At 41.9% G+C, this 25,133-nt stretch overlaps 1 protein-coding gene across 8 annotated transcripts in view; it reads right to left on the bottom strand.

Moving 5' to 3' along the window:
- Positions 1-25,133, bottom strand: part of EVI5 (ecotropic viral integration site 5) — a 217,689-nt gene that overhangs the window by 93,020 nt on the left and 99,536 nt on the right. For 6 of the 8 annotated variants that reach the window (XM_029063239.2, XM_039911863.1, XM_039911866.1 and 3 more), the window contains 4 exons: positions 17,482-17,535; positions 13,938-13,970; positions 13,182-13,328; positions 517-651 (listed from right to left, as the gene is read on the bottom strand). In XM_029063239.2, coding sequence (XP_028919072.1) covers positions 517-651; positions 13,182-13,328; positions 13,938-13,970; positions 17,482-17,535 — 369 coding nt within the window. The remainder of the gene's footprint in view (positions 1-516; positions 652-13,181; positions 13,329-13,937; positions 13,971-17,481; positions 17,536-25,133) is intronic. The other 2 variants (XM_039911865.1, XM_039911867.1) reach the window with 2 other exon arrangements.

The following is a 25,133-nucleotide window of genomic DNA, read 5'->3' as shown; positions in this document are numbered from 1 at the left end:
CTCCTTACCATCGGCTTTAAAGCACTCAATCAGGTTGTCCCCTCCTATCTTATGTCATCGATCTACTACAGGTCAGCCTATAGTCCCTTTGCTACTTTAGCACCAGCTTACTCACTGTGCCCTGATCTCATCTACCTCACTACTGACTCCTTTCCCATATCCTCCCCGTTGTCTGAAACTCCCTCCCTTTATGATTCTGCCCCTCCTCACTACTCTTAACTTTTGCCCCTCAAATATAACACCTTCAGTCATCTACATAAAAGGTTTCTAGTGAAAGAGACGCTGCTCTGAAATTCTCATTATCTGTATCAATAATTTAAAAATGGTTATACCCCTTACAGTGCACTGACAGCCATGCAGTCAGGATTCCTGTCTACTTACTCCCTTGTACTGGAACAGGCACGTAATACAGCACTCTTCACACAGTATACACTCAACAAGCACCAACTGATTGCCATTCACCTCCAGTAAGGAAGATCTTCTTTTGATACCGTGAAATATGAATTTGGCTTTTACCTTCTCTATATCTAAGATCTTATCTTGCATCTCCTTCAGTGCACACTGAGATTCAGCTTCACTCAATCTGGCTTGGACCAATTCTTTTTCCAATTGGAGCACAAAATCTTCACTGTAGCGGGAAGTGCACTTATCCTATAAAAATGTACAGATATATGTTAGAATCACATGGAAGTATGAACAAGTTCAGGACATCAAAAAAAAAATACAGAGTCTACATTATTACATGTGTTTTCATTTTTCAGTGTCATGTGAAGTTGGACAAGCTACTCCCAAATTGTTCTATATGCATCTATGCTTATTATATAATACACACACACAGGGTGGGGAGGGGTCTGCATCTGGATAGTTTGCAAGTGCTTTAAGACTTTAAGCTCCTTGTAAGCAGGGAAAGTGCAGGGAACTGAGGTACAGAGAAGTGAAGTGACTTGCCCAAGGTCACACAGCAGACCAGTGGTGGAGCCAGCATTAGAACCCATGATCTGACTTTCAGGTCCGTGCTCTGTCCACTACATCATGCCCCTTCTGTCCAAGCATCTATTAATTATATAATTATAATTGTGTGTGTGTGCATATATATATTCATTCATTCATTCAATAGTACTTATTGAGTGCTTACTAAGTGCAGAGCACTGTACTAAGCGCTTGGAATGTACAAATCTGCAACAGATAGAGACAATCCCTGTCCATTTACGGGCTTACAGTCTAATCGGGGGAGTCAGACAGACAAAAACAACAGCAATAAAAAGAACCAAAGGGATGTACATCTCATTAAAACAATAGCAATAAATAGAATCAAGGGGATGTACATCTCATTAACAAAATAAATAGGGTAATAAAAAATATATACAAATGATATGTGTGTGTGTGTGGTGTGTGTGTGTATATCTATGATTCTATTTATCTATTTTGATGGTATTGATGCATGACTACTTGTTTTGCTTTGCTGTCTGTCTCCCCTTTGTGGACTATGAGCCCGTGGTTGGGCAGGGAATAATAATGTTGGTATTTGTTAAGCGCTTACTATGTGCCGAGCACTGTTCTAAGCGCTGGGGTAGACACAGGGGAATCAGGATGTCCCACGTGGGGCTCACAGTCTTAATCCCCATTTTACAGATGAGGTAACTGAGGCACAGAGAAGTTAAGTGACTTGCCCACAGTCACACAGCTGACAAGTGGCAGAGCTGGGATTCGAACTCATGACCTTTGACTCCAAAGCCCGGGCTCTTTCCACTGAGCCACGCTGCTCCTCTATCGAACTGTACATTCCAAGTGCTTAGGACAGTGCTCTGCACACAGTAAGCACTCAATAAATACGACTGAATGAATAACTAGCATAATAAAGTAGCTAAGATGTCATACTCCTTCCATGAGTCTGTCTTCCTCTTTCCTATATCCCCAATCAATCAATTGTATTTCTTGAGCGCTTACTGTGTGCAGAGCACAATACTAGGTACTTGGGAGAGTACAATATAAACAGAGTTCGTAGACATGTCCCCTGCCCACAGTGAGCTTCCAGTCTCAGAACAGTTTTAAATATCTGATTTCTGATAACCAAAGAGACTAAGAGGCAAAATTGGAAGTCTCTGCTTTAATTTAAGCACATAGAAATCTAATTTTTGATTTATTCATTCATTCAGTAGTTATTTATTGAGCATTTACTATACGCAGAGCACCGTACTAAGCACTTGGAATGTACAAATCGGCAACAGATAGACAATCCCTGCCCATTGACGGGCTTACAGTCTAATCAGGGAGACAGACAAAAACAATAGCAATAAATAGATTCAAGAGGATGTACAGTGTACACTTTATACACACAAATCAACATACTTTACATTTATTTATAATAGAAATGAGGTCACATAATTCATCAACATAAACATAAACTTTATGATTTATTCAAATAATACATGTAAGAGTACAGGCATATCTCAGGATAGGTCTGTAATATGATCCCTGGAAAGGTGGGGGCATTATGAACCACTGTAGGATATGTTTTGCCGTAGACTTAAATGCAATTTGTTAGTTTCCTGTTCCAAATCCAACACAACATAATGACAGGTTGCTGCAGGTAGCTAGGAATTATACCTTGCTGCCTCTCCTGGCTTCTCTCCATTAATCTTAGAGACGTTTCTAACCCTGTGCATCCCCAATCTCAACTCCCACCCCGTCCCCCATCATTCATTCATTCATTCAATAGTATTTATTGAGCGCTTACTATGTGCACAGCACTGTACTAAGCGCCTGGAATGTACAATTCGGCAACAGATAGAGACAATCCCTGCCCAATGATGGACTCACAGTCTAATCAGGGGAGACAGACGGTCAAAAACAAGACAATATAATCACGATAAAGAGAATCAAGGGGATGTACACCTCATTAACAAAATAAATAAGGTAATAAAAAATATATACAAATAAGCACAGTGCTGAGGGGAAGCGAGAGGGGGAGGAGCAGAGGGAAAAGGAGCACTTCTCACCCTACCAGTAATTTTTTTGGTAATTAAGTGAGGTACACAAAAAGCCTCCCACCCCCAGCCACCAACCCTTCAAATCATACCCCACACTGTATGAAGCAACATGGCCTAGTGGTAAAAATATGGGAGTCCTAGTCCGGAAGTCAGCAGACCTGGGTTCTAATCCAACTCCAACACTTGGCCACTGTGTGACCTTGGGCAAGTCACTTGACTTCTGTGCCTCAGCTTCCTCATCTATAAAAATGGGAATAAGATACCTGTCTCCCTCCCGCTTAGACTGTGAGCCCCATAAGGGTGTCTAGGATTGTGTCCAATCTGTTTATTGAGACTGTGAGCCTCAGATGGGACAGGGACCGTGTCCAACTCGATTTGCTTGTATCTTCCCCAGCGCTTAGTACAGTAACTGGCACAGCGCTTAGCAAATACCATAGAAATAATTATTATTTTATTTATATTTTATCTGCCCCAGTACTTAGTATGGAGCTTGGCAAATAGTAAGCGCTTAACAGATACCATTATTATTAGCAATAATCAATCATCTCCGCCCCTACATCTCCATCTCCATCTACAGATCTACATCTCCTCCCATCCTCTCCCCCTCCCTTCAGGCTCGCATCTCCTCCTGCCTCCAGGACGTCTCCACCTGGATGTCGGCCCGCCACCTAAAACTCAACATGAGCAAGACTGAGCTCCTCATCTTCCCTCCCAAACCCGGTCCTCTCCCAGACTTCTCTATCACCGTCGATGGCACGACTGTCCTTCCCGTCTCTCGGGCCCGCGATCTCGGTGTCATCCTTGACTCGTCTCTCTCGTTCACCCCACGCGTCCTATCCGTTACCGAGACCTGCCGGTTTCACCTCTACAATATCGCCAAGATCCGCCCTCTCCTCTCCACCCAGACGGCTACCTTACTGCTACGGGCTCTCGTTATATCCCGGCTAGACTACTGTGTCAGCCTTCTCTCTGACCTCCCTTCCTCCTCTCTCGCCCCGCTCCGGTCTATTCTTCCCTCCGCTGCCCGGCTCATCTCATCTTCCTGCAGAAACGATCTGGGCATGTCACTCCCCTTCTTAAACAACTCTAGTGGTTGCCTATCAACCTCCGCTCCAAACAAAACTCCTCACTCTAGGCTTCAAGGCTCTACATCACCTTGCCCCTTGCTACCTCTCCTCCCTTCTCTCTTTCCACCGCCCACCCCGCACGCTCCGCTCCTCCGCCGCCCACCTCCTCACCGTCCCTCGGTCTCGCCCATCCCGCCATCGACCCCTGGGCCACGTCCTCCCGCGGTCCCGGAACGCCCTCCCTCCTCACCTCTGCCAAACTGATTCTCTTCCCCTCTTCAAAACCCTACTTAAAACTCACCTCCTCCATGAGGCCTTCCCAGACTGAGCTCCTCTTCTCCCTCTACTCCCTCTACCACCCCCCATCACCTCTCCGCAGCTAAACCCTCTTTTCCCCCTTTCCCTCTGCTCCTCCACCTCTCCCTTCCCATCCCCTCAGCACTGTACTCGTCTGCTCAACTGTATATATTTCCATTACCCTATTTATTTTGTTAATGAATTGTACATCGCCTCGATTCTATTTAGTTGCCATTGTTTTTACGAGATGTTCTTCCCCTTGACTCTATTCATTGCCATTGTTCTTGTCTGTCCATCTCCCCGGATTAGACCGTGAGCCCGTCAAAGGGCAGGGACTGTCTCTATCTGTTGCCGACTTGTTCATTCCAAGTGATTAGTACAGTGCTCTGCACATAGTAAGCGCTCAATAAATACTATTGAATGAATGAATGAATGAATCATATTAATTGAGCATTTACTGTGTTCAGAGCACTGTACTAAGCACTTGGGCAAATATGGTGCATCAATATAAAAGACACATTCCCTGCTCACAGTGAGCTTACAGTCTAGAGGGGGAAACAGACATTAGTACACACAAATAAATTATGGATATGTACATAATAATAATTATGGTATTTGTTAAGCGCTTTCTATGTGCCAAGCACTGTTCTAAGCGCTGGGGTAGATACAAGGTAATCAGGCTGTCCCACGTGGGGCTGGCAGTCTTAATCCCCATTTTACAAATGAGGCAACTGAGGCATAGTGCTGTGGGGCTGGGAGGGGGAATGAATAAAGGGAGGTCAGGGCGATGGAGAAGAAAGGTAAAGAGGTATCGCTATGGCTAATGCCGGCAAGATCAGAGGGGAAATCACTGCCTTGGTCTCGCTCAGGGTGGTCAGACACTTGGGTTCCAGCACCACCTCCTTGCCTCTTGGCCCGGGGGGACTTATCGCTTTCTGTTTCCTATCTCTAGCCCCCCGGGGCCTGGACCTACAGACCCTGCGGCCTCCCCAACACCAATGGGGTCCATGCTTGTTATACAGGCCCTCCAAGAGCTTCAATATCCTAGTGCAGCTGTGACATGGCTGCACTCTCCTCTCCCCTTGCTCCCTCCCCCAGCAACCCACTCCAGGCTATGGGGGATTAATCATGCCCCAAGATGGACGAAGCCACATGGCCTAGAGGAAAGAGGTCACGGTGACCAGACTGGCCAATGCTGCTACACACCACATAAGCTTGAGTTCTTATCCGCATGCCTTCAGTAGGGTGTTGCGTCTTTGATATTAAAAATATTGAGGGGATGGGAGGATGGGGATGTGCTAGATGGAGAGATAGACGAGGAGGGCGGGACCAAGAGAGGAGTCCGGAAGAGGAGGAAAACTGGTAAGAAAGCACAGAATGGGACCGGAATGGTTTGCGGACAGGAGGGAGTGGGAAGGAATTTGATTTTCCAGCAGTGGTTGGACGCAATACTGGACGGGGCTCAGGGAGCCTGGACTACGCCAGCAATTAATTCCGGATGCATCTTTGGATACTAGGCATCGTAATTGTTTCAAACCAAGGGTATACCTGAATTCTGGGATGAGGATAAAGTTAAATTAATTCCATTACTACTCACCTTACAATACCATAAATATGGTATATTGTAAATCAAAGTCCCGGTAAGGAGACGGCTACAATTACTATGTAGAATAATATAAAAAGTAATCTTTAATTTTGACAAAGGAAAGAACTAGATATAAAATTTTATCATCTGGATTAGCTGCACTTCACTAGGATGACACCCTTTTAAGAGAATTTTGTCGAATTTGTATTTTTCCCCCCTCCATCAACGTTTTAAGGAGATTATCTACCAAATGCTCACTGGGAAAGGATATTCAAATCACAGAATTCCTCTCAACTCAAAATCAATTTTTACCAACCACTGAACATGATAGTGGATTAAAACAAGATCACTACTCACAAACAACCTTGTCAAATCAAATCAAGACAAATCTGCATTATGTTCCACCTCTGGGGAGCCCTAGTTCTCCAAAGACTATTCCACTTTACATCTCCATCTCTATTACTGGAAACCAGGAAGGAAAACATAATGCTCTACAACTCTACATTGTCAATGAAGATGCACAAAATATTCAGTGGTAATGGGTTTTGGTACTTGTATTTAGCCACGTAAAAGCCCAGTGTACATCAACTGAAGCCTGTTTTGTGGATTTAAGTGAAGGACTGAGTGTGATTCTACAGGAACTCCACTGGAAAAATGTATTACTGGAAACTGTAAGCTCGCTGTGGGCAAGAAACATGATGACTACCACTTCTGTTGTGTTGTTCTAAGCTCTCCATACAGTGCTCTACACAAGTAAACACTAAATAAATGCAATTGATTGATGATGATTTTATGAACGTGCTTCATCTATCCTAATAGAAAACATGGAGCCAAGTTTAGCTATAGGCTTCTATTTGTAGATACTCTTAATGAAGTGTGTTCTCCCCAAGGGGGGAGGGAAATCATTCGTATTTATTGAGCGCTTACTGTGTGCAGCGCACTGTACTAAGCACTTGGGAGAGTACAACACAACAACAGACACATTCCCTGGCCTCAGTGAGCTTACAGTCTAGAGGAGCACAGGGAAATCTAAAACCAAGAAGCGGCATTTGTCCCAGCTACACACCCCATCATGCACATCATGCAGGCACAAGTGGTGGTAATTAATAATAATGGCATTTGGTAAGCGTTACTATGTACCAAGCACTGTTCTAAGTGCTGAGTAGAGCCAAGGTCATCGGGTTGTCCCACGTCGGGCTCACGGTCTTAATCCCCATTTTACAGATGAGGTAACTGGGGCCCAGGGAAGTGAAGTGGCTTGCCCAAGGTCACTCAGCAGATGAGTGGGGGAGTCACAAGTAGAACCGACAACCTCAGACTCCTTAGCCTGTGCTTTTTCCATTAAGCCATGCTGCTTCTCTATTCGGCTGCTTGTGAAGCAATGTCCCAGCTACTAGGTGCTTATTCAGCCAGAAGCAAAGATAATAATAATAATGATAATAGTATTTGTTAAACACTTACTATGTGCCAAGCACTATTCTAAGCACTGGAGTAGGTACAAGGTAATCAGGTTGTCCCACGTGGGGCTCACGGTCTTAATCCCCATTTTACAGATGAGGGAACTGAGATCCAGAGGAGTTAAGTGACTTGCCCAAGACCACACGGCTGACAAGTGGCACAGTCGGAATTAGAACCCACGATCTGTGGCTCCCAAGCCCGTGCTCTTTCCACTGAGCCACGCTGCTTCTCTATGTGCCAGGCACTGTATTAAGCACTGGGGTGGATACAAGCAAGTCGGGTTGGACACGGTCCCTGTCCCATCTGGGGCTCACAGTCTCTGATGAAGTAACTGAGGCCCAGAGAAGTCAAGTGAGTTGCCCAAGGTCATACAGCAGACAAGTGGCACAGCCAGTATTAGAACCCATGACCTTCTAACTCCCAGACCTGTGCTCTATCCACTACATCATGCCGCTCACAGTGAACCTGCATCAGTCCAGGGTGGACAATCCGGTTGTCCCTGGAACTGCGCAAGTAAAAGGTTCACACCATACTAGCATCTAAACAAACAACTCTCAAGGAAAGCATTCTCACATCCTATGGACAAAAGGGGAGTAATGAGTACTGTCTGCATCATCGCGAGAGGAATTCCCTTTGCTATTCCTGGAGGACTTTCCTTGGAGAAGAGATTGCCTCATGTTCCCGCATACTACTGGCAAAAGAAAAGGATGAACTGGCTCATCCTGGTGGACTCTTTGTTGGACTGGGAAGAACAGGAGGGGTCTGGGAAGGATTTGGGAGTTTGGACTTCTTTGGCTATAAAAGGCACGTGCCTGGCATCTACCGAACGATGCTAAGACGATGTATCGTGGCACGTGGGGCCACAGGGTGGCTTTAAGAGAGAGGAGCTGTCGGAAGCCACGATCCTGATGTGTGAGGTTCCTTTGGTAATGGTTACCTACTGGGAAAATCCTGTCAGCCTAGCATGTCGGTGGTAACATCGCAAAAACCTGCTCTTTTCTCTCCATTCAAACTGCCACTACTCTGATCCAAGTATTTATCCTATCCTACCTGCCTTGTCAGCCTCCCTCTTTGACCTTTCACTTATTCAATCGTATTATTTAAGCATTTACTGTGTACAGAGCACTGTACTAAGATCTTGGGAAAATACAATACCACAATAATATTGACATTCTCTGCCACAACAAAGTTCACAGTCTGTGGGAGAAGAGAGATAGCAATCCAAATAAACAAAATTACAGATATATACATAAGTGCTTTGGGCCTGTGGCGGGGTGGAGGGAGGGCAAAGGGAGCAAGTCAAGGCAATGCATAAGGGGGTGGAAGATGAGGAAAAGTGGGACTGTTTGGGAAGGTCTCCTGGAGGAGCTGTTCCTTCAATAAGGCTTTGAAGCAGGGGAGAGTAATTGTCTGGAGGATTTGAGGAGGGAGGGCCTTCCAGGCCATAGGCAGGATGTGGGCCAGGGGTCAGCAGTGAGACAGGCGAGATGGAGGCACAGTGAGGAGGTTAACACTAGAGGAGCGAAGTATGTGGGCTGGGCTGTAGAAGGAGAGATGCAAAATGAGGAAGGAAGGAGCAAGGTGATGGAGTGTTTTTTTTATTCGGAGGCGGATAGGCAACCACTGGAGATTTTTTTCGGGCCGGGGGATGGGGGGAGGGGTCACATGTCCTGAACGTTTTTGTAGAAAGATGACTGGGGCAGCAGAGTGAAGTATGGATTGCAGTGGGGAGAGACAGGAGGTTGTGAGGTCAGCAAGGAGGCTGATACAGTCATCTAGGTGGGGCAGGAACTCCCTGCCTCTTGTCACCTCCACCACTCCAGTCCTTATTTTAGGTCATATTTCTAAAAAAAAAAAAAAAAACCACTCAGTCCACATCTCCCCTCTTCTCAAAAGTCTCTAGTGGTTGTCCATCTATCTCCACAATAAACAAACTCTCCACCATGAGCTTTAAGATACTAAATTAGCTCACAACCTCCTATTTTATCTCACTTATCTCCAACTCTAACCCAACCTGCAAACTTCACTCTGCTAACACCAATGTACTCACTGTAATGCGATCTCATCTATCTCTCCAACGATCCCTTGCCCACATCCCGCCTCTGACCTCCTTCCTCCCTTTTCATATCTGACAGATCAATCTCCCCACCTTCAAAGCTCAACTAAAATAATATCTCCTTTCCTCCTCATATAATAATAATATTAATTGTGGAATTTGTTAAGTGCTATGTACCAGGCATTGTACTAAGCCCTCGCGTGGATACAAGCAAATCAGGTTGGACACGGTCCCTGTCCCATGTGGGGCTCACAGTCTCAATCCCCATTTTATAGATGAGGCAACCAAGGCATAGAGAAGTTAAGTAACTTGCCCAAGGTCACACAGCAGGCAAGTATCAGACAGATAATTGCTCTCCCTCACTTCAAAACTTTACTGAAGGCACACCTCCTCCAAAAAGTCTCCCCTGACTAAGCCCTTCTCTCCTCCCACTCCCTTCTGCGCCACTCTTACTCGCTCCTTCATTCATCCTCCCTCCCTTCCCCACAGCACATATGTATATATTTGTATGTATCTGTAATTTATCTATTTATTTATATTAATGCCTCCCTCCCCCTCTAGACTGTGAGCTCACTCTTGGCAAGAATGTGTCTATTTTTTGTTATATTGTACTCTCCCAAGCGCTTACAGTGCTTTGCTCATAGTAAGCACTCAATAAATACAATTGAACGAATGAATCTCCCCTAAAAGCCAGTCCCTGATTTAGCCCTCACTTTCCTATCTAAGCCTTCCTTTTAGCATCCCTATGCACTTGCATCTGCTTCCCTTCAGCACTTAGTTTATATTTAGTCACCAGCTAGATTGTACACTTCTTGTGACCAGGAACCCTGTCTTCTTCTATTGTATTCTCCCAAGTTTAGGAAAGTGCTCTGCAAACAGTAGATGCTCAAAAAATATTACTGGTCAATTTCTAAGTTCAACTGGCATTATCCCCCACTGTCTATTATCTCCCATAATCTATGTCACTATATCTTGTCATTTCTTCCTTCACATCTCCCAAACCTATCCCTTCCTCATTTGCTATCATCAAAAATGCCTAAATAAAGCGGCACGTGGTCATGGTAAAATGAATGCAGTGATTTTCATGAAGAAGTTTCATTTTCTGGAGGAAAAGACTGAAATTGATTTTGATACTCATAGGCAAAAGCATCAGAATAAAAGCTCTGAATGGTGATCACAAAAGAAACAAGTTAGTGCTAAGTTTAAAAAAGAGAGAGAAACCAGTATTGCACAAGTGAACAGCAACCTTTATGCTGTTTTTAACAAATGTTTAAAGATCATTTGAACAAAGTCCACCCAGAGTTAGGATGAAACAATACCTGGCATGCGTGCAGGGACAGACAAACACACAGACACACACACCCTTCCTGAAAATTCTTAAGTGCGCACCAATCTTGACAACAGTGAAAATTTAAATGCATATTTATTGTACATTACTTTCAAAGTAATTAATGCTGGCAAAGAAAAATTGAGTTTGGCTTCCCAAAAAGAAAAAGCCAGTTTAACAGGGTGGTCCACTGTAAACTTCTCCCTAATTGCTGATTTAGGTGTTAAAAACATACATACTCATAATCAATTGAAAGTACAAATTATAAATTGAGTGATCATGTACTGGTAAACTACAGTATGAATAATTCTACATGCTGGCGTTACTTCATTTATTTCAGAAAAAATAATGGTAAAAAAGCCATGTTCAACTTTTCCTGGCTCTAACTTACTGCTTAGGATTCTCCACAAGTAGAGAACTATCTCCTCAATCAAATCCATCAAAACCACTTTCCTCTCCATTCATTCATTCAATCATATTTATTAAGCGCTTACATGTGCAGATACGCGCTTGGAATGTACAATTCGGCAGTAGATAGAGACAATCTCTGCCCAACAACGGGCTCACAGACTAAAAGACTGTAAAAGTCTGTACATTTACAGCTTTCCTAAAAAAACGAAAAACAAACAAGCCAACCAAAAAAAAGCACCCTCCACTAAGAGACCCTCACCAATTATTCACTACCTCTCTGGTCACGTCTTCCCAGCCACCCTTTTTCCCTGTTTCTTTATTTCATTTAATTGCCTTTTTTTATTTCAGTAATTTGTATGCAACAGGCTTTTGTCTCCCCCAGTAAATTACCAGCTTTCCAAAATCAATAGGCACTTAATATGTATTGATAAAGATAGTGAACGAGCGTAGGGCTAAGGCAGAAATTTAGTTCCGAGGTGCTTTTCCTTGGAGAAAAAAAAAACCCAAGAAATTATCACTTCCTTAATACTAGTGACTTTTCAGCAGTACAGTGCTAAGTGTTTAGTACAGTGCTGTGCACACAGTAAGCGCTCAATAAATATGAATGAATGAATGAATGAGTAAAATGACTTAGGGTTTTAAAAATGTACCAAATAGGTTGTTAGAACATGGCAATATTTAACAATATTACTGTCCTTCAACAGCAAGCAAAAATTATGGGCCAAGACAACATTCCCTGAGACATCACCTTAAAAACTACATCATTCCCACTAACTCAGGAAGAGAACCACCACAATGCTTCTTGAGGCTCCTGATTTATACAACCTATTTAGGGACCTTGGTGACCTTCTTTACTTCAACATATTTCTACTCATGGATGTCTGATCCTTTTCCAACCGCTCCGGATATCAGTCACTCCAAAACACTTAAAATTCCATACTCAGCCCTCAGAGCATGACCAAAGGGGAACATAAAAATCTTCTTTAACTCCCAAAGCATATGCTCTAGTCCTGGAACTACATATCCCAAAAACATCCTGAGAGGGACGAACTCAAAACCACAAACTTTTCCCTGGGCCAACTTGTTCCCCTCATTTTAACTACCCAACATATTCTCTGCTCCGAATTTTAATTACAAGACTAGACGAATCATTGCCTTCCACATATATAAAAGAATAGCCCATCAAATAGGCTGTCTCTTGAACCGTAAGCTTCCCCATCAACCAAATTTGAGCAGGAGACAACGGCAGATGGCTTACATGATACATAGCACATTAAAAAAAAACTATTAAACTCACTCAAATGCTTTCGAAACAAATGGATATATGTAAACTCAAGCCCAAATGTTTCCAGAGAACTATGGCCTGATCTTAAATCTATAAACATATTTGGTATAATGAACATATCAGGTTTAAGAAATAAAATGCTAAGCTAAGTAGGTGAGCCACGTAGCCTAAAGTCTACGGATGGGTACCGAAGGTTTGGTGAGCATGACATTTCCCACAGGTGAAAATCCAGTAATGGCATTCCCAACCCTGCAATGGGATGAACATGAGGTAGCGAGAAACACAGGCCTCCACTTCTGCCAGCTGCCATCTTCTTTCCTCCCTTCACCCACTGCTGCCAACACAGCAGTGACAAGGAAGAAAGGTGGAAGGAGAATTGTACTTACCCAGCACTTAGTACAGTGCTCGGCACACAGTAAGCACTCAATAAATACGACTGAATGAAATACAAGGTAACAGTTTTACCGTAACCACAGGTAGGGCAAAGCAAGCACTGCCCTGTTTACAGGACAGATCTTATGGATCTTGAAGCACCAGTAACTCCTTTGGGATTTGGAAAGCACGGTTTTGAACGGTTTAAGAATGAAATAGTCTGGGAAATACTTTGTTTATAAGAAGAGCACAGAATTTGTGCTATGAACAATAGAAATTTTTAAAAAAGGAACAGATAAGAAAGATGAGATGTAATTGCTCTAGACTCCTTACCCATTGTTGTTGTTGCTGGAACTCCCTGATGGTATTCTCAGCTTGCTCCAGTTTAGAACTGGCCTCATCACTCTGTTGTTTGATGGTGGCCAACTCCCGTTTTATGAGGTAGTTTTCCTCAGCCTCCTGGGCTCTTGTCACTTGTCCCTTAGGACATAATTTTTTGTTTTGGTTTTTTGTTGTTGTTTTTTGGGTAAAGCAATTTAGGACAGGCGCAAGAAGACTGTCTTTGAGGTTTGGCAATTTATTTTATCGTGTTAAAAAAACAACCTCAGAACACAGGCCTCTCAAAATGTTCAATAGAAGGCAGTTTAAAATTGCTCCGGCACATTTTGGAAATTAAATATAAAATTAAACTCAAAAATCAAGGACAACTGTTCTTGCATTCAATAAAAATTCAGTTCATGCAATATTACTCAGTTGCGCATGCACAGATTATCCTTTTCCAACGGTCATTGTAAAAGCAGAGGTTAATCTCAAAATCCATTTGAAAATTTTAATTCAAATTTTAACGAATAGGATTTCACATAAGGTTAAAGTACTACATCGTGCAAATGTCAGGATTATTTTTAATGATCTAAAAAATGAAATGAGATTTAGAACTTTATGTTCATGTTTCTCAGGAAATCAGAACACATTTCCTTACATATGCGTGGAACATGCCTTAGAACAGGCCTTTCTGAATGCATTCTCTTTCCAGAGGTATGGGGTTGGGGAAGGGAGAGAAATTAGAGGAAAAATGCTCAAGAACTATACCTGAATCAATCTATCTGCCAAGGAAGCACTTTCCTATAAAAGGAAAAAATTCAGATAGGAATATAAGGGAAAGAAATAAAACAAAAGTGACAAAGTGACAAAAACTAAGAGGAAGAAACAAAGCTTGCCCAAATTCCACCTAGTTTTCACTTAGCACAAGGAAATTTTTTCCACATATCAAGATTCTGTAATTGCAATCTAGCTTCCCCCCACCCCACCTGATAGGCTCAACAATATTTTCTGCTCAACAATAGCAAGACAAAGAAGAAATTCAGAAAAGGTTTTTTCTTGAAAGAGACTGCACTAAAAATACTGACTGTAAATGGTGTTTCATTACACATTCGGAGCAAGAAAGACATTCCAGAATTCTTCATTTTAAAAGATACCAACAAGTCTGAAACACCTTCAAGGTTTTTCTATACTCAAATAACCATCAGATTATTTCTTCCATGAAAAGAATGAAGAATTTGAATCAACAACTGAATACACAAGTGCATTAGCATTTATGCAAAAGCAACTTCCAAAGAAGCAAAGCAAGTTAATTGGCTCCAAGTCAGGCAGGGAGGCTAATTAAGCAAACCATGGCAAGATTGATGCTCTGGGTCTCCCAATCCAAAGTAGTTCAGTTACACTGAAGCAAGGCAGCACTAAATTTCATGCAAATACAATTCCAAATCTATCATTTCCTAAAGCACCTATAATTGAATATTATGCACACTCACTGAAATAAAAGACATTTATCCTCCATGAATAAGGCTGCTACAAACATGAAATATATAAATTACGAATATGTTTGGTTTTATAAAACAGCACATTAGTGAGGTTGATTTTCCTCGATTTTGCTGAGATTAATTTTCATGTCCAGTTGAAATTATTTCTATAAGATTACAAAATCCTTAAAGAATTAAAGGCCATTCTAATGTTAACCTGAACTTTCAGTTTTACTTATGTTTACTCTTGCTTGTTTGGCTTTTTAGCTATTCGCAACCCTAGCAGCAGAAAAAACATTCATTATTTATCATCAGTCAGTGACAAAATATTATAATGAAAGAAAACTGTTTTAGAACATTCTTACTGTCTATTTTCTAAAGGGGAAGGGTGGGAAATATTGCTTAAAGATGTATATATTCAGGGAAACTCTGCTTTTCTCTGGGCTATCTGGTCTTACTTATAATACCAGTTAAGGTTATCCAGAGCATTACATCACCCAAAGTACTACATCAAAATCACCTTAGAATATCAGACTGAAGAAATGTGTGACATTTTACCAATGTTATGTCTGGCCATGTGACAAATTGCTACTTGGGGAATATTCATCTCCACAATCTCAGGAGGGTTTTTTGGCTTTGTTTTTTTAAAAATGGTATTTGTTAAGTGCTTACTATTGGCCAGGTACTGGACTAAGCATTGGGTAGGTCCAAAGTCATCAGGTTGGACAAAGTCCCTGTCCCACATGGGTCCCACAGTCTTCATCCCCATTTGACAGAGATGGGGTAACTAGAAGTACAAAGAAGTCAAGTGACTTGCCCAAGGTCACACAGCAGACCAGTGGCAGAGCTGGGATTAGAACCCAGGTCCTTCTGACTCCCAAACCCATGCTCTATCCACTGGGCCACACTGCTTCTGCGGTTATCCTGAGGTTACAGGTTATCCTGTATTGATTATTTTGTTCCTACTCCAGTACTTAGCACATAGTAAGCACTTTGTTTTTGTTTGGTTTTTTTTTAGATAGGAGTTGACAAATCGGATGTGGCTATCTGCAGGACTTTTGTAAATAAAATTTTGTTTCTTGAGGATCTTCTCCATGGAACCAAAATCCTGCGGTAAATTCCAGAGAAACAACTTGAAAAATTCATTGAAAGTGTGCCAAAGAAAGTCACATCCATTCCATCCACAATAGGTTGACCCTAGGAACACTGAAGTTGTTACTCCCGGGAAACAATTCATCAGGGAACCCAGCCCATCAAACACGAGACAAAACTGAACAGTCATGAAGAGAGCAAGAAGTTAGTTATCAGTTGAAAGATGGCAGCTTTTAGAGAGTTCTTTGCAAGGCTAGATTCAAAAAATACCTTCCTGATTTTCCTTATGGTATTACCTGTGGCGTTTAGAAGAATATAATTTCATAAAGTCTTAAAAAAAAAAAAAGGCAGCACTCCCAAGCCTGTATCCAATCAGATTAACTTGTATCTACCCCAGTGGTCAGAACAGTGCTTGGCACATAGCAAGAGTTTAACAAGTCCCATAATTATTATTATTTAAAGCCTATTAGAGGGGGCGAGAGAGAAATCATCAGAAGTAACTAAAATGGTATATTGCCAAGTCAAAAAAGCGAAGCCAATCAGTATCAATCTTCGACAGATCATCCTCAAACTCAAATCGATCGATCGATGGACCCGACGGCAGCCTGTCTTCCACCCGCTTCTAGACATGGGGGTGCAGGGAGAGCTGCCAGGACCGGCTGTTTGGAGCAGAAGGGAGAGGTCCTTCAGCTGCCCCTTCAACTGGATTAGCCACTCGGAGGGAAAGAGCCACCATCGGAGTGGTCAGCTCTAATCTAAACCAGTCTCCCTCCAGGATATTCCCCAAACAGAGACTTTGGTGATGAAGTATTAAAGGAAAACGACCAGCCCAAGACCAGTGTTCTACAATTCTGTTGGAGCTCTATCATTAGGCCCATCTCCTTTTCACCCTTCACCCTTCCCACTCCACCTCCCCCTGCCCCAGACTACGGTACCAAGGACCACTTTGGCAACACTGTGCCACCTCAACTAGGTATGAGGGGAGCTCAAAATTAAAGGTTACAGCTGCACTGCTTAATGAAGGAGCAATTTTACCAACACCCCAGGAACCCCCAACTTTAACACTATCCTGGGAATATTTCTTCCTCCTATCCTTGTCCCATCATTTTCAAGGAGGAGGGGAGAGAAGAAAAGAAAGCCCAAGAGAACTGGACATTTAAATGAGGGCTGGGGAAAAGGGTGAATGTCATCTCCTAAGTACTTCCTTCTGGAGCATAAATGGGGCAAAATTGTGCTGCCTTATGTACTGACTTAAAGAAACATATCTGTTGCCGATTTGTACATTCCAAACGCTTAGTACAGTGCTCTGCACATAGTAAGTGTTCAATAAATACTATTGAATGAATAAATCCACTGCTGGCCTCAAAGTTCCAGGAGTTACACAGCTTTCTAAACAGTTTTCTCCTACACCTATTCCAAGGGGAAGGAAAAATTCATCTAATTGCATGGGATTTGCTTCAGGCAGGTGCCTCTGTTTCGATGATTGGTTGGATTGCAACATGAACTGTCAGTGGATTAACAGTAATTGACTGGAAGCTATGTTTGATTTAGTTTGAAATTGGACAATTTGTTACAGCAACTAATAGAGATTATGCATATGTATTACTTGTCACATTACTCAGCAAAGCAGTTAGTAAATACTGCAATTTAGTGAAGAGACATGCTACATTTTAGTAGAATTTTCAAATTAAACTTCAATAGCTCATATTTTTGACTGTCTCAATTAAAGTTTCATCACTTACCTTTTCTAATGTTTCAATGCGCTGTTTTAAAAGTCTGTTTTCTGTACGTAATCTCTGCAAAAAACAAAAGTTTACATTTCCAAGGATTATTGTTAATAGGAATTAAAAACAGTAAAACACTAAGCTTTTCTGAAATCACTCAGTGACCTTGAAAATGCCCTGACTACATTTACAAATGCCATTTCTATTACTATTAAAGTTACTCTCAACTGCTTATATTGCCTAGTGCCAAGTGACTACAATGCAAATATTCTCTTTTATAATTCAACAATATAGGAAAATTTCACCCGTTTGTGGAGCCTCGTTGCAAGAAAAGTCTTAGCAGAGAAAATAATCTTAATAATTCTTAATGAATGCAGAAATCATTGCCTAAAAGATAAGCTGTGAAGGTCATGACTATTCTAAGTTTTAAAATTGAATGCTAAATGCAGAGGACATGATAAAGAGGGAATTTCTCGAAACAAGAAAAAATTCCATTGAAATTATAGAATTTTTTTTTATAAACACTCAAGTTCCAAATGAGGAATAAAATGAGTAAGCAACCCAAAAGATTATTTAGTAACAGGCTATTAACGCTAGGGATGGACATGAGATACTTATTGCCAATTATGTGTAGTTCTAATTAGATCAGACATTTTTCTGGATCCTTGTCCAATTGGACAAAGGATCTGTCTTCAAGAATTCAGACAGTTGTGAAAAGAATGTGATTAGCTATGACTATCTTGACATTACAGATTCACAGCTAAAATTTTGCTGGTATTAAAATGGAATCAAAGACAAGAGAGTATCCCTAATTTGGGTTGCCAAGACGGGCAGGTCTGGATCATATTTCAGTGACTGAAGGTAACGTGGGCTACCAAGAATTGTCGTCAGAAACCTGCACAAATGAGACGCTTCCAGAAAACACAACTGGATCCACAGCAACTAGTCTCTTAGTACTGGATCACTGGTATCCTGGGAACCAGTCCAGGACAAGAACTATGAAATAAGTGGAAGAAGAGTGGGCTGATGTGATGCCCCAATATCGCTTCTGTCAGTAGCCCCTTCATTTATACCAAATAATCGTAACAACTATGATATTTGTTAAGCACCGATGTGCCACGTACTGTACTAAGCAATGGGGTAAGCAAATTGGGTTGGACACGGTCCCTGTCCCATACAGGGCTCACAGCTTCACTCTCCATTTTCCAGATGAGGTAACTGAAGCCCAGAAGTGAAGTGACTTGCCCAAGGTCACATAGCAGACATGTGGCGGAGCCAGGATTAGAACTCAGGTCCTTCTGACTCCTAGGCCCGTGCTCTAGCCACTAGACCACACTGCTTCTCTAGGGACAATTATTTTAGTCAGCAAACCACTTACCTCATTCTGTGGGAATTTATTAGCATACAGAGGAGACATTATAGATGCCAAACTGAGCAGCAACAAGCCCGATACTCTCCTCTTTTAGGGGCAACGGCCTCTGCCCTTTATTTTACTTAGCTCGTGAGCCCCATGTGCGACAGGTCTTGCATCTCAGCTGATTATCTTATATCCACCGCAGCTTTTAGAATGCTGTACAGTAAGCGCTAACAAGTACCTTTTCTTTTTGCATTTATAACAGTAACCGTGTCACTATGGAACAAGTACTGTACTAAGTACTGGGGTAGATGCAAGATCATCAGGGTGGACACCGTCCTTGCCCCAATAGGGGCTCATTGTCTAAATAGGAGGGGGAACAAGTATTTTTCATTTTACAGATGAGGAAACAGGCAGAGAGAAGTTAAGTGACTTGCCCAGGGCCACAAAGTAGATAAATGGCAGGGCCAGGATTAGAATCCAAGTCCCCAGACTTCCAAACCCATGCTCTTTCCACTAGGCCATGCTAAGAAGGCTGAAGCTATAATCAAGTAGGGATATGACGGCGGCCTGGAACAGTTTGGTGGATGTTCGGATGGAGAGGAAGGAATGGATTCAGGACACACTGTGAAATAACAACAATAACTGTAGTATTTGTTAAGTGCTTACTGTGTGCCAAGCACTGTACTAAGCACTAGGGTGGACACGAGCAAATGGGGTTGGACACAGTTCCTGTCCCATGTGGGGCTCAGTCTCAAACACTATTTTAGAGATGAGGTAATTAAGGGGTTACTTGCCCATAGTCACATAGCAGACATGAGGTGGGGCTGTGACTAGAACTCATGACCTTCTGAAAGTCAACAGGATGAGGTGACAGGCCGAATGTGGGGTTTAGAAAAGAGGAAGTAGTCCAAAATCATGTCAAAATTAGAGGCTTGAGACAAAGAGGGTGACGGTGGCCACTCTGATGGGAATGGCAGTAGAGGAGGAGATTTGGGAGGGAATTGAGGAGTTCAGTTTGGGATATATTGTGCTTGGTGTGCCAGAGGGACATCCATGTACAAATGACCTAGAAGCAAAAGGAGATGCAAGATTGCAGAGAAGGTGAAAGGTCAGAGCTAGTGAGGTGGATCTGGAAGACATTCACGTAGAAGAACCTGGGTTCTAACCTCAGCACTGTCACTTATCTGCTGAGTGACCCTGAGCAAGTCCCTTAACTCCTCTGTGCCTCAGTTACCCCATCTGTAAAATGGGTTTAAGACTGCGAGCCTTACATGGAACATGGATTGTGTCCAACTAGATTAGCCTGTATCTGCCTCAGAGCTTAGTACAGTGCCTGTAAAAGAAAAATAGTAGTATAAAGCACTGTTCTAAGAGCTGGGGTAGATAGAAGTCAATCAGATTGGCTAGAACTTGATTAGTAGAAGCTAGGAGAGTGGATTAGCTCCCCAGAGAGTGAGAGGAGACCCAGAACTGAGCCACATTTAGGGAAGCAAAGGAAAAATTCAACAAACGAGACTGAAAAAGATCAGACAGCAAGGGAAGAGGAGAACTAGGACAGAACTGTGCCGGCAAAACCAAGCATTGCCAGGAGAAGGGAGCAAAGAGCGGTGAAGGGTTGAAGGCAGTAGGTCAAGAAGGATGTTGAAGAGAACTAGGACAGAGTAATTTCCTTGTGTATTTAGAAATATATATTTATGTCTCTTCTCCCTCTAGACTGTAAGCTTACTGTGGGTAGGGAACACATCTACCGATTCTGTTGTAATACGGTCTCCGGACACTTAATACAGTGCTCTTCATACAGTAAGCACTCAAACACCACTGTTGATGTTGATTAGATATGTCTAGAAAGAGATCATTGGTGATCTTGAAGAGAGAAGTCTAACAAGGGCTAACAAGGGAGTTGGAGGAGATGAAGTGGAGGCAGAAAGTGTATACAACATGTTCGAGGAGTTTGGACAGGAATGGGAGATGAAGTGATAGCAAGAGGGTGCTAAAAGAAGCAAAAAAAAAGAGCAGACTCTACTCCGTCCTAATCCTCCTTGACCTTTCGGCAGCTAACGAGAGTCGATGGCTTTCTTCAGGAAGCATCATCTAACCCTGGTGTTTCTGACTTCCCTGACTAATCTCATTTCCCCACACTGAATCGGTCACTTATGCACTTAAGTCTTCCCCTATCAAGCACTTTGGTACTCACCCCATTCCCTTCCACCCTCTGAACTTCTGTACTTCTCTCAAATTCTGCTCCATCCCCTTATCTGAAATTTTAGCTTCCATCTCCACTGGACTGTGAACTCCTGGAGGATTGGGATCATGTGTCTATTGTACTCTCCCAAGTGCTTAGTACAGTGGTCCCCACAGCCTAACTGCTCAGTAAAGAGTATCGATTGTCTGAAAGTTTTTGACTAGACTCGAAGTCTGCTGCGGGCAGGGAATGTGCCTACCAACTCTGTTATAATGTACCTTCCCAAACACTTACTACAGTCCTCTACACACAGTAAGCACTTTATAAATAAGATTGATTGATAAGGGAGATTGATTCATTCATTTATTTAGTGCTTACTGTGTGCAAAGCACTGTACTAAGCGCTTGGGAGAGTACAATATAACTTGAACTTATCCAACTGAAGGCAATTAATTAATTTGCCTTTATGTTTTCATTTGAGCAGCTTTAACAATATTTGAAATAGGAATGACAGAGCAGATAGGAACAAAATGTTTTACTTAAATATTATTTTATATCCTATTATACCACGGTTGCCAACTCACACTTGTCAGGAATTCCCAAGTCTACTGCTTTAGTATTAATACTCGGGTTTACCCAAGGCTTCTCTTGTGTGGCTCAGAAGAGTTTTCCAATAACTGATGAATAGTCCTGACAAGTATAGGAGGCAGAGAAATGAACTATATTATGCCAAACATGCCAAAGGTGGAGGTGTGAAGTCTTCAGCCCTTTTGCAGATTTTTAAAAAATATGTTTGATTTTGAGAATGGATTTAGATAGATGATGTGAACTATAGAAAACCAGTTTCTGAAAATGAACAGGATTAAATGGTGCTCTGCCTTTTTTGTGGTTGCAAATGGATATTCTGAAAAAATAAACCCGGTAAATAGACTCAAAAAATCATCTGTATCTAAAATACCTGATTCTAAAAATGTTGCCTCATTTTTCCTTAGTGCATTTTTTAAAATTTCTGGATCACTGGTGTGCAAAATGGATTTCATCTTGTTGGAAGGACAAAGACATCTTCACTCATGTTGGAACGGGTGAACCAGTGAAAATCTGGTTCTTTTCGACTGGCTTGAGGCTCCATCATGACATTGATAAGAGAAGGAACAGTCTTCTCTTTTAAATCTGCTGTCATAACATTTTATGGGAGCTGTGGGTGGGTTTGAAGGCAGAGGGGAAGGTAGAGCCATCAGATGGTAAGGGAGAAGAGACTAAGAAGGGATTGGGTCTGAGGTGCTGATTTAGAGGGTAGACTTTGAAAAGCAGGTAGATTTCTCCTCTTGAAAGACAGCCAAGAAGGATGAGAGAGTGAGAAGATGCTGGAGAGAACTGGGAACTGGGGGAGGTGAGGGGACGATTTGGGGCAACTCACACTTGATGGTTTCAATTTTCTCTGCAAAGTAGTTGGCAATGTTAGCGGGGACAGAGGGGGTTCTGGAAGATTTCTGAAGGAAACACTTTACCAGGTTAAGATGGTATCTCAGTGGAACTGGATTATCCAAACTGACATACTTTCCAAAGGAAAGGAGGTTTAAAGTAAAAAAAAAAAATACAGGTAATTGCCCTCTTCTTTTATATTGCTTTTATATTTTTACTATTTTATTTTTCCCTTGTTTCAGTGTTTCAGTCACCAACTCCCTTTCCCCCTTTATTTTTAGATTGGGAGTCCCTTTAGGGTCAGGGTTCTAATTTTCATGCCTGTATTTTTTGCCAGAGGTTAATAGAGTGCTTTGCACATAGTAACGCCTTAATAAATGACTCCTAGGACTATGACTCCTACTACTCTTTTTTTAAATGATATTTTTTAAGTGCTTTCTATGTGCCAGGCACTGTTCTAAGTGCTGGGCTAGATGCAAAGTAATCAGGTTGGACAGAGTCCCTGTCCCGCACGGGGCTCACAATCTTAATACCCATTTTACAGATGAGGGAACCAAGGCCCAGAAAAGGGAAGTGACTTGCCCATGGTCACACAGTAGATATGTTCATGGAGCTAGGATTAGAACCCAAGTCCTTTGACTCCCAGGCCGGTGCTCTGTCCACTAACTCACGCTGAACCCAAGTATTATGGTCTATAAGTTTTAAAAACTCCTTTAGTTCTTCAGAAATGAGTGACTGAGGCAGAGTTCTTAAATTTAATGAACCATATCTTGCTATTTTTTTTTAAAAAGCAGCAATTAAAGATATGGAACTCATTGCCAGAATTGTGACAGAAGTCTTCAAAGACCAATTTAATGAAGGGAAAAAAAGTTCTCCAATGTGCTTCAAGACAGCAAGGAGCATATTTGAAAAGTATTTTCCCCTAATGTAATGGCATGTTTGATATATACAATGCTAAACAAGATGTCGAGGTGTGGGGCTAAAAAACTGACCATTCATTATTAGATCTCTAATGGAAAATCTCAAATAAGAATTTCATACTTGTGACAAACCTTACCATCTTACTTAGAACGAGTACTTATTTGAGAAATGAGGATCCAGTAAATGAAGTTGGCTGCTTTTTTAGGAAAGCAGCCAACTACTTTCCTATAATCTGAAAAAGGCACTTTGTGGTGACTCTACAGGATGCTTACTGAAGAGGGAGAGGACTCAGATGTTTCTATCCCAGTAATATAATTTCCATAAAATAGCAAACCTTTTGATGATGATGATGGTATTTGTTAAGCGCTTAGTATGTGCCAAGCACTGTTTTAAGCACTGGAGTCGATACAAGGTCATCAGGTTGTCCCACATGGGGCTCACAGTCTTAAACCTCATTTTACAGATGAGGTAACTGAGGCACAGAGAAGTAAAGTGACTCGTCTAAGGTCACACAACAGGTAAGTGGTAGATCTGGGATTTGAATCCACATCCCCTGACTCCCAAGCCCATGCTCTTCCAACTAAGCCTCGGTGCTTCTTTTCACAAGAAATAATGGAGAGGTTCTGCTTTTAACATTTTTTAAAAGCTAACCATTTGCCCTAGGAATTTTTCAGCACCATTTAGTAAAACCAACAAGAACTGGGGCCTACCCTGTCAGTTAAGACAGGCAATTATCATCATAATTACAACAGAAATTTGAAATGGCTAATTTTATTAGAAATTAAGGGCTTTCAAATGAGTGGTGCATCTGAAGGGGCAATGGGAAAATAGACAACAAATGGCTCCCCATCTAGAATGAGTTATGGATTACTACAATTTCTTATTCTCATTTAGGCCTCAATACCAACTATTGTTTGCAAAATCCAGATCAGAGTGTGCCTGTGGATAACAAGTTTTTTTTTGAAGAAACACAATATTCCTGTTTAGTGGGAGCCATTTACTCGCTTGGCCATTGGTGTGAGCTTAAAGGAGTGCAATATTTGGAAAACTGGAAGTCTTTGATTGTATTCTGGGAAGACATCTTAGCAGAAACAAACATGCCTTTTACTGAATTCATCATTCAGGATCCACTTATCTCCTGGTCCAGACCTACTTGTCTTGCTGTGCCAGGGTTTTAGATATGGACACTGTATTCAGATTACAGAACTGGAGTAGTAAAAGCAACCCCTCCCTCAAGTCCCCCCTCCCCCAAGTTCCCTCCCAACTGTTCCTGACATAACTCGATTGTTAAATTTTAGGGAAAGGGGTAAAATTTACTCAAACACCCAATGTATCAATTCCGATTTTAAAAACTGTTCTTTGTCTTACTAGCTCCAGTGAAAGAACAAAAATTCACCCAAAATAATTTGAGGAGTTTAGTTTTTTATGGCTTCATTTTAAAGAGACTCAAAAATCCATTATTAGGCTACCCTCCGAAATAAATCTTTTAGATCTTGGATTAGTACAGGTGAGAAATAGGAAGAAATGTCAAATAACTGACCAAAAGCACAATTAAATGTTTTCCTTCAGCAAGAAACGCCACACAAAGCTGCTTTTTCCATTCACCAAGAACTATTTACTGTATTTAGCCCTCTTATGTGCAAGGCAATGCAGTGAGTGAAAAATGTTATCTTCCAGGCAGGAGAAAGAGGAGCGCTCTGAAGTTACTTCTTTGCACAATTAGCTCAAAGCAAGTTCCCCTAAATGCCTGCAGGGTTTAACTTAGAGTTGTAGGATGCCCTTCGGGACT

Source organism: Ornithorhynchus anatinus, chromosome 4 (genome assembly GCF_004115215.2).
Source record: "Ornithorhynchus anatinus isolate Pmale09 chromosome 4, mOrnAna1.pri.v4, whole genome shotgun sequence".
In the NCBI taxonomy this organism is placed as follows: Eukaryota; Metazoa; Chordata; class Mammalia; order Monotremata; family Ornithorhynchidae; genus Ornithorhynchus; species Ornithorhynchus anatinus.
This window is presented reverse-complemented; position numbering and strand designations above follow the sequence as displayed.